This window comes from Phyllobates terribilis, unplaced genomic scaffold (genome assembly GCF_046119375.1).
Source record: "Phyllobates terribilis strain yellow unplaced genomic scaffold, ASM4611937v1 Scaffold_7__3_contigs__length_470593459, whole genome shotgun sequence".
Lineage (NCBI taxonomy): Eukaryota > Metazoa > Chordata > Amphibia > Anura > Dendrobatidae > Phyllobates > Phyllobates terribilis.
In genome coordinates this window covers 143,805,596-143,823,365 of record NW_027362767.1, presented here as the reverse complement: position 1 = coordinate 143,823,365, position 17,770 = coordinate 143,805,596, and the positions used below count along the sequence as shown (strand labels likewise).

General features: G+C 43.6%; 1 protein-coding gene across 1 annotated transcript in view; it reads left to right on the top strand.

The window, feature by feature from the left end:
* Nucleotides 1–17,271, top strand: part of TAGLN2 (transgelin 2) — a 30,140-nt gene extending 12,869 nt beyond the window's left edge. The window contains exons 2-5 of the mRNA XM_073639361.1: nucleotides 14,390–14,596; nucleotides 15,234–15,399; nucleotides 15,626–15,725; nucleotides 16,569–17,271. Of these exons, the coding sequence (XP_073495462.1) occupies nucleotides 14,414–14,596; nucleotides 15,234–15,399; nucleotides 15,626–15,725; nucleotides 16,569–16,710 (591 nt within the window). The 5' untranslated portion in view covers nucleotides 14,390–14,413 and the 3' untranslated portion in view covers nucleotides 16,711–17,271. The remainder of the gene's footprint in view (nucleotides 1–14,389; nucleotides 14,597–15,233; nucleotides 15,400–15,625; nucleotides 15,726–16,568) is intronic.
* The last annotated feature ends 499 nt before the right edge of the window (nucleotides 17,272–17,770 follow it).

The window sequence follows — 17,770 nt, the reverse complement described above, 5'->3', positions numbered from 1 at the left end:
TCCAACCCGCCACCCTTGCACATTAGATTGTGCACTGTAATGTCACACATGCTTGTGCGATAATCTCGCCGTCATCTATCAGATCGCCCGTGGTGCTTGTTGGAATAATACCATTTATGTGCACAAAATCCACTGTATGCCAGATTCTCCCAAAAAAGGAATCCTTGTGGGGTGCCCTTTCTGTGCCAGGCCTTCATCTATGGGATTTGCGGCACGTTCCTGCACTAAGCTGCCATGTCGTACACAGTTTACATGATGTAACAAGACCAGATTACCGTCGCTCCTGTAACACTCACCCGTTATATAAAGCTGTCGTGTTTTTTTTTTTTTTTTTTTTAAATCATTTTCTCCACTCCATAGTGAAAGAGTTGGTTCATTTCTAACTAGACGACGGTCATCTGGGTTTCCACCATGCAGCAAAATGAATGCAGCTTTGGATGTGAGTGGAGTACAAGGCCTGATAAAATAATAAAAAAAATGGAGTAAAATAAGCAAAGAAAAGTGTTTGCTTCGCTCTCCAGGATTTTATCTAGCTTTGCAGTAAGTGATGAGACACGGATTACTTGACTTCTCCATTGTTACTTGGCACAAGAATAAGAAATTAGCAATCGGTGATTGTCGGCTTACAAGAAGTGGCATTGAGATGTCTGACGCAGGCAAAACTTCAGAGGCGTCTATTTTTCACTGATCGATACTGGTATAAGGCACTCTCACAATGGCTGATACAATCTGAATGCATATTGTGCATGGCCAATGCTGACCGCGGAAAAGAACCAATCAGCAGACGGACAAGAGTTTTGATGGTTGATTGGTGGAATGATTACATTGGCCAATAGTTGGAAAATATACTCTTTTATAAACGCTCATTATTGGCCTTTGTGAAAGAGGCTTAACTCAAGGACACCATACACAGCACATAAGTCGCCCGAACCTGCTAATGGAGTCCTTACACCTCTGGACTGAGTCCAGACTAAATGGCTCATGAACAATAATTAATACTACCAAATCTACTTAGTAAAGTGCTAACGTCAGGCATCACCGGCATATATACTTACCGTTTTTATACTGAAGCAGGAGTGTGTATATTTCTAACCACTCTGAATCCACCGCCCTGCTTTTGTGCGTGTATCACCACAGATTCTGAGCCAGTCTAGTTAAATGCATCTGTCTCTATTAATAGTGAATGGATGTCTCCTCCGGGAAATATCGTATAGAGCCCATTGATTCCCAGAGTCGTCACATCTGGAGCAGATACCGTTCCATCATATCGGCTCCACCTGGAAAAGAGGCATCAAAGCACCGGCCGCTACCAGACACCAACCGCGGCTGAGTGCACTGCCCGCAGTCACCGGTAATAACCTACTACCGAATGATGGGCCGAGTCACCAAAGAGTATTTCCGAGGACGATGTGAAGATTTCTACTTTCTAAGTTTAAAATGTATTCGCGGTGTGGTCAGTCACCCTTATGTGTGTTTTACTTTTGCGGTCTGATGACTTCCAGAGCAGAATCCGCCACTGTTACTGTTGCAAGCTTTTGTCTGTCATGTTCCTTTTTTATTTCTGGCTGTTGTAGTATTTGTTTTGTGTGGTGTTTGTTTGCTGTTATGGTGACGACCAGACCGGTTGTGGGATTCGCTGTTTCTACATTCGGATGTCTTTCGCTCCCAACTTCTCCAGTCCAAATGCATTACAGGTCTCCTTAAGTCATGCTGCGTGTCGTCAGACATGTGACTGCTGCAGCGGTGTTGTGTTTACCACTGGTGTGGTGAGCAATTGACAGCAGTGGTCACACATCTGTGTAGGTAGAGCAGGAATCCTAAAACACAGACTGTCTAAGGACCTAAGAAGCAGAAGTGATGGGGAATCTGGAAAGTGAGTGACTTATGTTATCACTTTACACCATACATGTCAAACTCTGGCCCGTGGGCCAAATCTGGCCCTCAGGGTGGTTTTATATGGCCCGAGACACCAGGACCACAACTCCTATGTGGTGCCCACAGTACTGGACGGAGGGCTATGTGGTGCCCACAGTACTGGACGGAGGGCTATGTGGTGCCCACAGTACTGGACGGAGGGCTATGTGGTGCCCACAGTACTGGACGGAGGGCTATGTGGTGCCCACAGTACTGGACGGAGGGCTATGTGGTGCCCACAGTACTGTATACTGGTTGGCCCGTGACTTTGTTCAAGTTCTACATTTTGGCCCTCTGTGTGTTTTCGGTTTGACACCCCTGCTTTACACCTTTTCTGAGTGGTTTTAAAAACATAAGCGGCTGGTCCAGCCCTTTTAATGCTGTGTTCTGCTGATTCTCTAAAATTGCTTCCACCATTGACAAGGAGACATGAGGTACATGGAGAATATTCATTCAATAGACCATCACCTTTGTTTCTGTCCACCATACCTCAATGATGTTACTAGCTCATCCTGTATAAAAATGAAGATTCTTAACGGTCCCTTGAATAAAAATTGTGTTCTGGGCCTTGCTTAAGTCAAGTTTCATTTTAATGTTCCTATATGCACCAATTGTTTTTTGTTCTAAACAGAAAATAATTGTAACTAGCTGAGCTACAATGTAAAGCCATTGACTGCATCAGAATTGAACTAAGAAAAAATATCTGCACGCTGAAATGCAAAACATTGAATCCAGAAAATAGGAACTGCATTACTGCCATAGAAAATAGGTAAAAAGCAGGTTTTATTGACTAGTTGTCCTAGCTTGCACCTGTACACCCTAGCTTTGATGTGCCAGTCATTTTTTTTTCCTCTTTGCATCAAAATTGAGACATGGGGTGGACCTTTTTTTTTTTTTTTGGTCGCTATCCTTCATATCTTAGTCATGTGTTTTCACTCACTTTGATTCCCTCCATCTCTCCTGCTGACCTGGCACTTGTACAATTCATAAACTTGGTAACCATATCCCCCTATCTTGAAAATTCCCATACTTCCTGTGGCTTGGCTCTACCAAGACCCCGAGAACTGTAGAGTATCTGCTCTATACCAAAACGCTCAAAAAGACTTGGCGAAAACTTCTTTTCTTTCGGTGCGTCTTACTCTGGCTTCAATAAGGAATGAAATGTCTGTCTATGGCAAATATGTCAATCTCTGGCCCGCGAGCCAAATTTTGCCTGCAGGGTGAGTATATTTGGCCTGCGACCCTGCGGGTCCCCCACCCTGCCTCGCACTTTCAACTATCATAGCTGCCAATACAGTTGAAAGCAATAATGGAGGAAAAGGTGTCAGCTGACGCTCCCTCTTCCATTATTCCCCCTCAGTGTCTGACATCTCAGCGCAGCGGGCATGATGACCTCATTACAACGATCCCGGTGCAGAGGATCTGAAGATACCATGAAGTAACCGGAGCAGCGGGGGAACGGACGGAGGTGAGTTTTGTTGTTTTTTTTTTTTTTAAATGTGGGGCCCCCATTATACCGTATGGAGGGCTGTGTGGGGGTCACCATTTTCTGTCGGGGGGGATTGAGGGAGGGGTACAGTAGGGGAATCATACCATGTGTGCGTAGGGTACTGTGGGGGTATCATACTGTGTTTGGGGGCACTTTTGTTGGCATCATACTTTATCTGTATTATTCAAGTTTTGTTATCCTTTATTACATCTTTAAATTAGGCCATTGGGCCATATGCTTTTTACTGCTTACATAACATATTATTCCAATAATCTATTCCAAGATTGTTAGGACGACACCAGCAGGATCATACAATATCCCACCACTGCCACCAATTTGTCAGGGATTCGCGCACACACACAATCCCGATAACTACGTAGTGAGTAATCGGCAAGCGAGCAGTGAGCGTATGGCGTGCACACCTCCGAATTCCAACACATGGAATATGTATATAGGCCCCCGTACGATCACTGCCAGCTTCACGATAACCCAATTAAGATCATTCGCTGCCACCACCAATCAGTTTCAAAATACAATACAGGCCTGATTGGATGCCTGCTTTCTGGTAGAGAATATGGCTTAGGGGAAGGAACAATTACAGAGCAGAAGAAACTGAGCTATTACATTTTATATTTAAGCCAAAGGGAGGCAGTGTTTATGAGAAAAATATACAAAAGATTTTCCAAAGGGGGACAATACAATACAGAATATACAGTTACACAAAATAAGAGATTAACAGAAGAAACTTACTAGACCGATCGCAGAGACAATTCAGTTTAGCTGGAGGAAATCACTCCAATTCTGGCCGTTATGGAACAGGACCCCTGCTTACACAAATATGTATCTCCCGGCATGAGTATAGATCAATATTCAGCTTGATCTTTTATGCCGAAGGGGGGCCCTGCCCACACACTCCCCTGTGATGACCTCACTTGGGCTAGTCTCCACCCTTCATGGTTTTATTAAACTTCTAATTTCTGTGATAACTACTCGCTCGTTGATCGCAGAAGTTAGCAAGTGATGCCATATTTTTTATTGTGATTTTTACCTTTACTTAGTGACCACACATGACCTGACTGCTGTCCATTATCTGTGTTCTTGCGTTACAGCTCACCTGGAGGGTACACAGATACAGAAAAATGTGCATGTTGTTCCTTAGCTAACCCTGCCGCTAAAAATGTGTCCCATCACAATTTTTATTTATTTTATACACTTATATAGCGCCATTAACTCCACAGCGCTTTACAGACATTTTCGGCACTGTCCCCATTGGAGCTCACAATCTAGATTCCCTATCAGTATGTCTTTGGAATGTGGGAGGAAACCGGAGAACCCGGAGGAAACCCATGCAAACACGGGGATAACATACAAGCTAATTGCAGATGTTGTCCTTGGTGGGATTTGAACCCAGGACCCCAGTGCTAACCACTAAGCCACCGTGCTGCCCTCAGAATTATAGAACTTCTGATATTCCATATCTCATTTTGGTACCTACGAGTCTGCCTAATGCAGCTGGGAACGTACTGGCTATTGTGCGGAGTGTAACAGATTCCCTTTGAAGCCTTAACAAGACGTTTCCTACTTTCTCAGGAGTCTATTCATCACCCATGTCTCTCCATTTGATTTGGTAATTAGCCTGGATAATTGAGTTTGCCACCTCTTGTGTGTACTGCCATTTGCATAGAGACATCTCCTTAGAGTGCGAGCTCTTGCTCCTTTGACAAATGGTATAGGGGAGGAGGTAAGAGTGAGAGGGATTTCAGAGGGAGAGTTTTAATATTTTCTATGACAAAGATCTATTAATTACAATGTACTTTATTTGTGGGATAACCCCTTTTAAGTTTGTCTCCATATGAAAAAAGTTAATGGTTATATTTGATTAGGAAAAACTTTCTCAATATAGACTTTTTTTTTTTTTTTTAATAAATATTAAGGTTGGCCTGCGACTTTGTCCAAGCCGTTAATTTTGGCCTTCTGTATATTTGAGTTTGACATCCCTCGTCTATAGGGTCAAGGAAAAGGCAATGAGATATTCCAAAATTCATCTGACATTTTCCTCTGAAATTAGAAAATAGTTCTGTAAGTATACAACGGTCAGCCACACCATTAAAGCAATCTGCTTGTGTAGGGACTACAAATCACACCAAAACAGCTACAACCTATCAAGGCATGGTCTCTACGAGGCGTCTGATGGAGTCCAGCCTTAAGTATTTTAGCAATTTTTGCTACAGTCAATCTTTTGTGAGAATGGAAGAGACGGGTTAGCGATTAGTCGTCTATGACCCTGTTGCCGGTGCGTCTCTTGTACTTCCTTTTTACACTTTGGTATTTGCAAATCCCGGTTCACTGAGACTTTCTGCATATTTGAATACCCAACAAAACCATGCTTACGGGGAACGCCCCTAAAAACCTGCCATTTTAGAAGCTGACACTGTCTAGATATCACAATCTAGCCCTTGTCTCAGTTGCTCAGTTTTTTTTAGGGAAAAACCATGTTGGACAGTAAAAAAAAAAAAAAAAAAAAAAAAAAAGAAGAAAATGCACCATCTGTTTAGTAATTTAATGCTAAATAGTTTAATCTGATATTAAATCTATAACAAATGTGAATGTTGAAGTTAGCCCAAAATCACATTTCCTGATAAACAAGATGATTGTTTCCGGATCTATCCATTAACGCCACATATTCTATGTTTAATTAATATTATATAATGTTGGATCAGAAGGAATGTATTTACAAAGGTTAACATACCAGCCTTTGCCATATGATCAACTTTACTACTATGTCCTCCTGACAATTCTTCACATTGGGTTTTCTGACCTTGTGTTGTCTTGTCATAGTGGCACGAAGTGAATCAAAATCTGCATTTGTAGCGCCCCGTGGGTTCGGTCGCTACAGGGGTATTGCACCTCAACCAGAGGTGTGATATCCCACTCCCGGGTAAGGATGGTGTGTGGACCGGGACTCCGTTAGCTGCATGCATCACACACCCCATTTCCGGGGGACAGCTCAATGGTGCTCCCACTAGACAGAAGTGCAGGCACGACCGACTATGTCCCTGGCTGGAGTGGGGAGGGGGGTGGAAAACCCAGTGATGTAGGAGCAGAAGGGGACGGTTTCTGGAGCATAGGAAGGAGCTCATTGGTTGCAAGTCACCTGGGCTCATACACAGAGAGGGAGGTATATAAGGTGGGCACCATCTTGGTTCTGGGAGTAGAGAAGAAGTCAGTGCAGAGAGTTGGAGGAGAGAAGGAGTTCAGCCAGAGAGGGCTGACGGGGAGCTGTGGCTCAGTCCGGGCCCAGCTCCACGAGGCAGGCCTAGGGTGAAGGCCGGAGCCAGGAGAAAGGAACAGAAACAGAAAGGAAAAGAAGGGAACAGAAACAGAAAGGAACAGAAACAGAAAGGAACAGCAAAGAAAGAGGTACCCAAAGTGTAGAAAGACCCAGAGACACGAAGGCGGAAGGAACCCTAAGGACCCAGGAGATTGCGGGTGACGGGTTGGCAGAACAGGGTACCGGATCCCAAGTTGGTGGAGGTGACTAATCCTTAACTAAGAACCGGAGGTCGTGATCATTTACTGGTGCGACCCCTCACTACACCTACTAGGAAGGCACACCACATAGGGTCAGGGAAGTGGGCACCCAGCCCTCCCAGGAGAAGATCCGAGGCAGCTGGACAGAAGTAGTGTCACTGGTGGGGCACGGCTGACGAAAGGATAGAAGGGAGTCCTGTGCCACACTCCGGAATTGCCTGGGGGTTGATCGAGCCCCCTGCCTGGTGGACGCAGCACGGCTCAGGCGGTCCTATCTGTGCACAAGTGACCTGGATGAGAACTGTGAGTAAAGAACCTGAACTGCAACACCTTGTCTCTGTGCTTTATCACCGCGTCAGCACTACTAGTACTGGGACGCCCCGCACCACAACCACCATCATCACTCTACACTGCCCTGAGGCTATACTCCTCCTGTGGGGAGGTGTACTACACTCTGCTGCACCCACAACACCAGCCTCAGCGGTCCACCCTGCAGCGGCGGTTCATCCTGACCGCAATCCACGGGTGGCGTAGTCGGACACTTAACCATAAAAACCCCATAAATAGACTGCCACTGGTTTGACCACCCTGAGCCTCGGGACCGGGTCTCCGCCACAGTGACTACAACCTCCAGCATTCACGAAAAGGCCCGGTTCTGGGTTCCCCACGCGGCCCAGGGGGCGCATCACATTAATGTCTACCTCCGAAAGGCCATTTTCGGTGAACAAATGTTTATAAGCATGCTCACTATCAAAGGCCTAAGCAAACATGCTTCCAATCGGGCCATTAAAAGAGCATGGATAGTCTTGTATAGAGCTGTTCGGCGCTCGTGGATGACCAGAAATCTGATTGTCTAGCTGCAGCTTTAAAGGAAATCATGTTCTAACAAAGTTATGTGAAGGTAAATGATGAGCGGAGGTTGACATCCAGGTTTGGGGAGGGGTGTCAGCTCACGTAAACCACAGCTTTAATTGTATATCGCTGTCTCGATGATGATAACAAGAACTGGGATCTGCTTCATATAAGACGTTGGCCCGCAGTACACTTTTCACATCCTCTTACAGACATCTGTTTCGCCGCTTCTTCCGCATGTTAACTCTTCACCTCGCTCTGTAATTTTTCACTCCCCAAACGAAAATCTTCATAGGCCCATATGAATTCCTGTTATCAATCAGATGACTGGTCATCGCTGATTTATGGGACGGGTGGGTCTGGCGCTGGCAATCTCCGCAGGCTCACTGTGTGCCTTCAGGGCATGGCTGTGTTTGACATTCACAGACTCAATGACTGCATTCACACCCAGCAGGGCTGTAGGTGCGAGGACATCGGGGTGGAGGCGCTGATTTGGTAGGAAGGTTCTAATCTAAGGGCAAAGTGATTGTTTGCCCAGATAACCTGTAAGAATATTTGATTCTTATCATCATATCTGTATTCTTCACTTTTATACATGATGGAATCCATAGATTTTCAAGCCATGTCCTCCAATGTTTGTATGGAGCTGTACACATCACCCTGTTGGATGCCATGCTGACAGGTGCTCTTGAAAGGGGGTGAAAATAACTTTTAAAACCTATATTCACCAGGGAACACTATATTTAAAGCTTACTTATAACATTAACTATATAAAAAGTGTAATTACATTGAATTGCCAAACATTCCTAGCTCTTCCTACTTGTTCAGTGCATAGTGCGTATTATAGTGATCTGCATTCTGGGTCATTTTCTTTAAAATAGGTAATGTAACCTTATCAGATGTCGCCAAAACTAATTGCTCTCCACCTTGGTTAATGCATCTGACAATAATTTTGCTGACTTCAAAAACTGAATTTAGTTCTGAAGAATAATAAATAGTGAGTGCAGCTCTGGAGTATAATACAGGATGTAACTCCGGATCAGTAATGTAATGTATGTACACAGTGACTGCACCAGCAGAATAGTGAGTGCAGCTCTGGGGTATAATACAGGATGTAACTCAGGATCAGTAATGTAATGTATGTACACAGTGACTGCACCAGCAGAATAGTGAGTGCAGCTCTGGAGTATAATACAGGATGTAACTCAGGATCAGTAATGTAATGTATGTACACAGTGACTACACCAGCAGAATAGTGAGTGCAGCTCTGGAGTATAATACAGGATGTAACTCAGGATCAGTACAGGATCAGTAATGTATGTACACAGTGACTGCACCAGCAGAATAGTGAGTGCAGCTCTGGAGTATAATACAGGATGTAACTCAGGATCAGTACAGGATCAATAATGTAATGTATGTACACAGTGACTACACCAGCAGAATAGTGAGTGCAGCTCTGGAGTATAATACAGGATGTAACTCAGGATCAGTAATGTAATGTGTGTACACAGTGACTGCACCAGCAGAATAGTGAGTGCAGCTCTGGAGTATAATACAGGATGTAACTCAGGATCAGTAATGTAATGTGTGTACACAGTGACTGCATCAGCAGAATAGTGAGTGCAGCTCTTGTAGTATTCTCCAGGTGTGTAACTCAGGATCAGTACGGAGTAATTGTTATTTATGTAAAAAATAACTGAACTCAGTATGTGGATCCTTCTCCAGATAAACTGTGAAATGCTAATCTTTAACTTTACTGAAACCGTTTTGGTTTACACACGAGGGCGGCTACATATTTATGGCAGTCGGGGGTGAATAATTACCAATTGTTGCTTACTGTTACACTGCCCTAAAAGTAACGGAGCGATTAAAAGTATATCACGTACGGTTCTTCTGTACAGAGCTTGATTATCTTTAATAAATCTTGTTGCCATTGCATCATCGCGGTAGTTTTTGGGCAAGCGTGGACAGGCTGCGGTTTTGTCTCTTAGCAACCGCCTGGCTATCTCTTCCCCTATGACAGAATCTTGGCTAGTTTCCAAACAAGTGGTGGAAAAGTACTGTGATCAGTGGAGGAGCCCGGGTTCATAGAGCACTACGTCTGCTGCAGGAGCTGGAATGTGGGCGAGTGAAGCATTCTGCATGGGGAAAACTGCATGCAACGGTTTCTGCACAGACTCACACCTTATAGGGCCACATTCATGCGCAACAAGTTAATTCACTTTTGAGCTATTTTTCTGAAAATACCAATTTAAGCAAACTTTTCCCATATTATGATTTTGTCAGAATCTCCACGGATAAGCTGGCCATACACTTTACATGTGTATCCGCTAGACCTGCTAATTTTGGAAGGACTAGCCAACTCTAAAAGGTCCCGAATCTCCCCCAATAACCGGAGAGAAGGACCCGGTCTGTTGACTTTAACAAAAGTATTGGTAAAAGGGGGAAAAAACAACTACTCGCCTATGTGAAGGTCCGAAGCACGGACATCGGCGGTGCCGCAGGAGAGGCAATGGGAGAAGGAAGGAATGGATTCCAGCGTCAGGATCTTCAGTTAAAAACACGGTTTATTAGGTACAGAAAGCATTCAGACCCCTTTAAACTTTTCACTTTGTTTCATTGCAGCCATTTGGTAAATTCTAAAAAGTTCATGTTTTTTCTCATTAATGTACACTCGGCACCCCATCTTGACTGAAAAAAAAACAGAAATGAAGAAATTTTTGCAAATTTATTAAAAAAGTAAAACTGAAATATCTCATGGTCATAAGTATTCAGACCCTTTGCTCAGTATTGAGTAGAAGCCCCTTTTGAGCTAGTACAGCCATGAGTCTTCTTGGGAATGATGCAACAAGTTTTTCACACCTGGATTTGGGGATCCTCTGCCATTTTTCCTTGCAGATCTTCTCCAGTTCTGTCAGGTTGGATGGTGAACGTTGGTGTACAGCCATTTTCAGGTCTCTCCAGAGATGCTCAATTGGGTTTAGGTCAGGGCTCTGGCTGGGCCAGTCAAGAATGGTCACAGAGTTGTTCTGAAGCCACTCCTTTGTTATTTTAGCTGTGTGCTTAGGGTCATTGTCTTGTTGGAAGGTGAACCTTCGGCCAAGTCTGAGGTCCAGAGCACTCTGGAAGAGGTTTTCATCCAGGATATATCTGTACTTGGCCGCATTCATGTTTCCTTCAATGGCAACCAGTCGTCCTGTACCTGCAGCTGAAAAACACTCCCACAGCATGATGCTGCCACCACCATGTTTCACTGTTGGGATCGTATTGGGCAGGTGATGAGCAGTGCCTGGTTTTCTCCACACATACCGCTTAGAATTATCACCAAAAAGTTCTATCCTCATCTCATCAGACCAGAGAATCTTATTTCTCATAGTCTGGGAGTCCTTCATGTGCTTTTGAGCAAACTCTATGTGGGCTTTCATATGTCTTGCACTGAGGAGAGGCTTCTGGCAGGCCACTCTGCCCATAAAGGCCCGACTGGTGGAGGGCTACAGTGATAGTTGACTTTGTGGAACTTTCTCCCATCTCCCTATTGCATCTCTGGAGCTCAGCCACAGTGATCTTGGGGTTCCTTTTTACCTCTCTCACCAAGGCTCTTCTCCCATAGTTGCTCAGTTTGGCTGGATGGCCAGGTCTAGGAAGACTTCTGGTGGTCCCAAACTTCTTCCATTTAAGGATTATGGAGGCCACTGTGCTCTTAGGAACCTTGAGTAATGCAGAAATTCTTTTGTAACCTTGGTCAGATCTGTGCCTTGCCACAATTCTGTCTCTGAGCTCCTTGGGCAGTTCCTTTGAGCTCATGATTCTCATTTGGTCTGACATGCACTGTGAGCTGTGAGGTCTTATATAGACAGGTGTGTGCCTTTCCAAAGCAAGTCCTATCAGTTTAATTAAACACGGCTGGACTCCAATGAAGGAGTAGAACCATCTCAAGGAGGATCACAAGGAAATGGACAGCATGTGACTTAAATATGAGTGTGTGAGCAAAGGGTCTGAGTACTTATGACCATGTGATATTTCAGTTTTTCTTTTTTAATAAATTTGCAAACATTTCCACATTTGTTTTTTTTTCAGTCAAGATGGGGTGCAGAGTGTACATTAATGAGAAAAAAATGAACTTTTTAGAATTTACCAAATGGTTGCAATGAAACAGAGTGAAAAATTTAAAGGGGTCTGAACACTTTCCGTACCCACTGTAAGTATATAAAATCGCAACCCCCTAAGTTTCAATTTTATACACATGCCTAATAAACTGTGCTTTTAACTGAAGATTCTGATGCTGGAATCCATTCCTTCCTTCTAATACTTTGGTATATAGATAAGGCCATAAAGCCAGACTACTCTGCCAACGGTTCTCAAGGAGAACACAGGAAGTATTGGCCAAGTAGAGCGCTCCTATATATGGGGGATTTGGAAGGGACAGCTGTCAGCCAAGCAATCTTAACATTGTCCGTCTAATGGATGAAGGATTGGAATTTAAGGTTTTAATTGCCCAATCTTCGTTTTCAGGAAGATCAACCACTGCTCTTACAAATCCAAATCGGGAAGAACCCGCTGACCATCCAACGTTGAGGAGACCGGACTCCGGCATATTGACTTACAATGCCTAATCATTTAGCTTTCCCTGTAGTTAAGCCGCTGTCAGAGGTATCGGGCAGAAGCTTACTCCACTCTCCCCATTTTAAAATCCTTGCATCTTGATCAATGGGAGGGGGAAATTTGGTAGAAATGTCTATCAGCCAACTGCCCTTTCGGTGGCCAAACACAATAGTCTAAGATGGATCAATCAAAGGAAGTGAAGCTCTGTGGGAGACTTTTGCACTGCAGTTAACACTTCTCTATAGGAGATAATTACACTGACATGGGATCTTCTCGTTCACACCCATTGTATATGAGACCACTGGTAAAGCTAGTAGACATGGGCACAGTGTTCCTCAACGGCTTCCAGTCTTGTAATGAATAGACATACTGTTTTCTTATCTAGGGAGAAACTGTTTTGACTCTCTGGCTCGCAGGCGATAGCTTTCTTTTAATCTCTCTGCAGTAAACTTGGAACCTATCCCCTAAATGATGTGATTGCTGCAGCCTGCGTATTTATACAGGGCTCTGGCTGATTATCAGTAATTACAGTAAGAGAGGAGCGCTGAGATGGCGGGGTTATCGGGAGAACTTTATACTATGTTACAGAGCATCTGCCAATGGAAACTGACCTCTCAGCCATAATAACCCTAAAGGGCCATAATAAAATCCAATTATTTGGCCTTGAATATACTCAGTTAGTGACCTCTTTTATGTTAGGATAATGTACACCCACTGTAATTTATAGATGTGCGAGGCCAATACTGGCATTCAAGGGAGCTCCTACCCTGGAAAAGGGGCCTCGCGGGGGTTGGATCCATCCATAATCGGAGGTGAGAACCTGTGAAGGGCTTCCTCTACATCCAACGTGATGTTAAAAAAATGAAATTAGAAATTTGATTCACGATGAGGAGAACAGAGGAACAAAAACCCAGTGAATTGGAAAAATGAAATCTAATGTTGAACATGTTCCTCAGACCTTGTATATAACAGCTTACCGTTATGGCTTCCGTGTAACACAAACAGGACATGGTGAGAGAGTTTCCTGTGGGCTGTGAATTTCCGGATGCTTTGTAAGGTGAAGAGTTCAGTTGACTACGGTTTACGTAAAATCTCCTAAAGTTTTAGGAGTTGCAAGTCTTGGTATGAAAGTTTTAGCAAGGTTCTCAGAAAGTAGTTCTAGTTTGGGACATGTGGCTTGGGCTCTGAATCTTATGAGCTGCTCTGAACCGGAAGTGTTAAAGGCAATGTCTCATGAGAAAATTTACCTATGGTTTAAATCGGGGTCTTGAGCCACATGAGGATTTCCTGAAACGACAAGATGTTAGAGCCAAAAAACGCCCCAGAGGCCAGTGTGAAAACTGTAATATTTCTATTTTTAATTCGGAGTGTGATATGACATTTTTTTTTTTTTTTTAAAAAAAATTACATACCACAAAAAAGGTAATTTTCTGATGATGGTCTAATGTGTATGGGAAGCTAAGGTTCTCCAAACCAGCAGATATCAGCAGAGTCGGGTAACAGTCTAATGTGCATTGAGTCCTCCCAACAGGAGATGTTGGGGAAGAGATCGGATTTCCAATGGACGAACCTTTGGTTCTAAGGGAGATAAGCCACTGCCAGAGAAGTCTGGCAGCAGCTTGTTTATAGAGAACACCTTGGCGCTCAGCCGTGCCAAGCTCTTCTGTGTATATGCCATGAATATCAGGTCAGTGGGGGTCTAACACCCGGCGTCCCCACAAATTGGCAGCTGGATGTAAACACATGGTATGGAGCCTGGGAGTGCGTAAATGAGCAATAAACTCTATCATTCCTTTTTCTATGAAACCAACAGAAGTGCTTTTAATTTCTCTCCCAAAACCTCCGCCACAAAGCTCACCCCGAGCATGAACCGTTTTCCAGTTTACTTCTAGCTTCAAGTCCAACTTCGACCATTTGTGTTCCATTAGGTCATATTCCTAAATATAAGTGTACGGGTTGGTCTCCATGTTCCTTACGTAGCTTATTGTTTCTTTCTTACAGAAACCCAAACCACCAACCACTAAAATGGCAAACAAAGGACCTTCATACGGACTGAGCAGGGAAGTACAGATGAAGATTGATCAGAAGTACGACCCAGAGTTGGAGAACATCTTGGTGCAATGGATAACCACCCAGTGCCCTGCCGAATGTGGGCGTCCAGAAGAAGAGGGAAAGTCTGGTTTTCAGAAGTGGCTGAAGGACGGCACTGTGAGTACAATGGATTTTGATGCTGCAATTGCATCAATTGTTTAATATAAAATCTTTATATATGTAACCAGGCTTAACAATCCTGTAAAGATTTTAAGATTTTCTTCCAGAACTGTCTATGATAAGGACTAGTGTTTAGTGAGTATGAATTGTTAACCCTCAGCTCGCCGAGTATTTGCGGCTTGCTTGGCATCGATGAAAGCGTCGCCGCTCCTGCATGTGTCACATCTGTCATACACCTGTGACACGTGCAGGGAGTGCCTGTTTGTCAGACAATCCATGCATGTGTCACAGCATTCTAACATCTGTGACACTTGCAGCCGCGGCGACAGTAAAAGAAATGCCAGGCACGCCAAAATACTCGGCGAGCACCCAAGCGTGCTCGTTTAAAGGGTTAAACGAGCATGCTCACTCAACACTAATAAGGACTAGAGTCTACAATGCCAGTTTACACGACTTCTAAAGGGTTTAACTTAAAATGAATTACCATTTTCCTGCAACCAAAAAAATGTAAGGCTTTAGGACATAATATTAAAGTAGTAAATATCAAATCTTGTGAATGATCATAATGGTCATACTGTAAGTCATAAAATGTCTTTTGACCTGCATAAATATTTTTTTTTTCTCACTACTTTAGGTGCTTTCCCATCTGATTAATTCCCTTGCCCCGGGTTCGGTGGCCAAAATCCAAACATCCGCAATGGCCTTCAAACAGATGGAGCAAGTGTCTCAGTTCCTGAAGGCCTGTGAGCGCTATGGCATTGCAGCTACTGACTTGTTCCAGACAGTTGACTTATGGGAAGGTATGGATACCAAATGTCACCCCAATAGTTTAAACCATTATATCTGATATCATCTTGTACTTAAGGAGTAGTTTATTGATGTAAATCTTTGAACTGCTTGCACCCTGAGCTTAATGCTAAAAAGACTCAATCGATTTGTTTATATGGCAGAAAATGATGGCGGCAAGGTCAGCGTATATCTAAAATAAATCCCATCAAATAATGCGTTTTTCTCTTTTTCCCACAGGCAAGGACATGGCCAGTGTGCAGCGGACCCTGATGAACTTGGGTGGTGTAGCGGTTACAAAGGGCGACCAATTCCGTGGAGATCCCAACTGGTTCCCTAAGTGAGTGCTTTAAGCCAAAATCGAGAGTTTACATTTTTGTACACTAGTCCATAGACAAGAACTTGGCGTAGTGGTGGGCATTCATCAGGTTCAATACCAGGCATCCATTACTTTGTATTGATTGTACATGAAAAAGCAGTTTCCAACCCATTTTAAGACAAAATGATCTTTAAGTGGAAAACGAGACAAGAAAAGGACCATATTTTTTGCTCTATACACAAGGCATAATATTGCAGAAGATCTAAATGGTGCTCTTGAGAACACTTAATGTGAAGAGTGGGCTTTAAAAGTCCACCTGATGTGTAGGTGGTCCTGCAAACTCTCCTCTGAACTCCAACACTTCTTTCCTTCAGCTAGAAAGGCAACTGCTAGAGAAATATACCACCGGCTCGCTCCATAATCCCCATAGAGAACACGCGAATGCTTGGCTGAGTTGAGCATCCATGTTTATAGGGGAGTCAGGAGAAAAAGCTGTTGGCTGAGATGAGCCATAAGTATTATAGGATGTTGGGAATGATAGCTGTTGGGTAAGTGATCATGGGTATGAGGGAGCAGGGAAAGGTAGCTGTTGGCCAAGTGGATCATTCATGTGATAGGAGAGTTGGGAGAGACAGCTGAAGGCTGAATGAGCATTCATGTGAAAGGAGACAGCTGTCAGCCTGAACAAGCAATTGGCCAACAGCTATCTAAGGTCTATAGACACCATAATAAATAAATTGAAGTATTTGCAAGCTTGCTCAACATTTCTAAGTAAATCCGGGGACATTCTTTTCTTAGACAGCAGGTCCAACACTTTCTTCCCAGTCTAATAAATTCTTTACAATTTTTTTTTTTTTTTTTTAGGAAATCCATGGAAAACAAACGTGAATTTTCCAAAGACAAATTAAAAGAAGGGCAGAGCGTCATTGGTCTACAGATGGGCACCAACAAAGGAGCCTCCCAGTCTGGAATGACTGGCTATGGCATGCCAAGGCAAATCCTCTGACCGACCAATCCTGGAAACACCTGAACAGATTACCAAGCAGATCATCCACTCATCTCCTAAGTCTTCTTTCTCTCTTTTTTTTTTTTTTCAGGACATTATCCTCTAGTGCTTAACATCACACTCCAAACATGGTCCCATATTTCCCCCTTTCCCCCCTCATTTTTAGGGAAACTCGATAAGTATTTAATTTTTGATTTGTCTAGGAATTAAAACTTTTTCGTGTCCTCTGTGAGAGTGCACCGCCATGTCTTTACATTCCACTCCCGCCTTCTACAATGTTCTTTGTATATTCGTGACCAAAGTTAAGTGGATTGTTTATTTTTAATCTTGGTTCTTTTAATCCTGTGGTTTGTTGAGACCTTCTGTGTAGTACAGTAACCTTCACCAAGCTTCATGGTGATTGAACCAATAGTGCAAAAGGGAATGCAACTTTCAAGCTGTTCTTAGTAGTATATTCCTAGTGACTGGGGTGGTACCTGAGTTTTTTGCAGCTCTGCTCTCAGCATCCAATACTGTTATATATATTACTGATCCAATTAAAGACCAATCTATGTTTATAAACGTGAGCCTTCATGGTCCATATATGTAAGTGTCTAACTGTATTCTTCTTAAAGGTAATCTTCACAATTTGATTATCATTTTACTGGTGGTGCAGTCACTGAATTCATACATTATTTATCCTGTACTGATGCTGAGTTACATCGTGTATTATACTCCAGAGCTGCACATGCTATTCTACTGGCGCAATCACTGTGTACAGGGTCGCCATTGGGGCATTACTGCCCTTACTGCTGTATGGCGCCCGGTGAACAGAATTAAAGAGGAGGGGCCCAGAACCAGTGCGGGCCCCAACCTCTTGTGCTACTGCTCACCGGGTCTTGGGGTATCTTGTGCCGGGACCCTGGAGTATCTTGTGCCGGAGCAGCAGTGGAGCTGCAGGGGATCATATGAGAGGTAAGTATGAAAACTTTTTAATAGAATTTCAATTTTCTTGAGGGACAGCAAATAATGAATTGGGAGTGGGGAGGGGAGAGCAAATGACGAATTGGGAGTTGGGGGG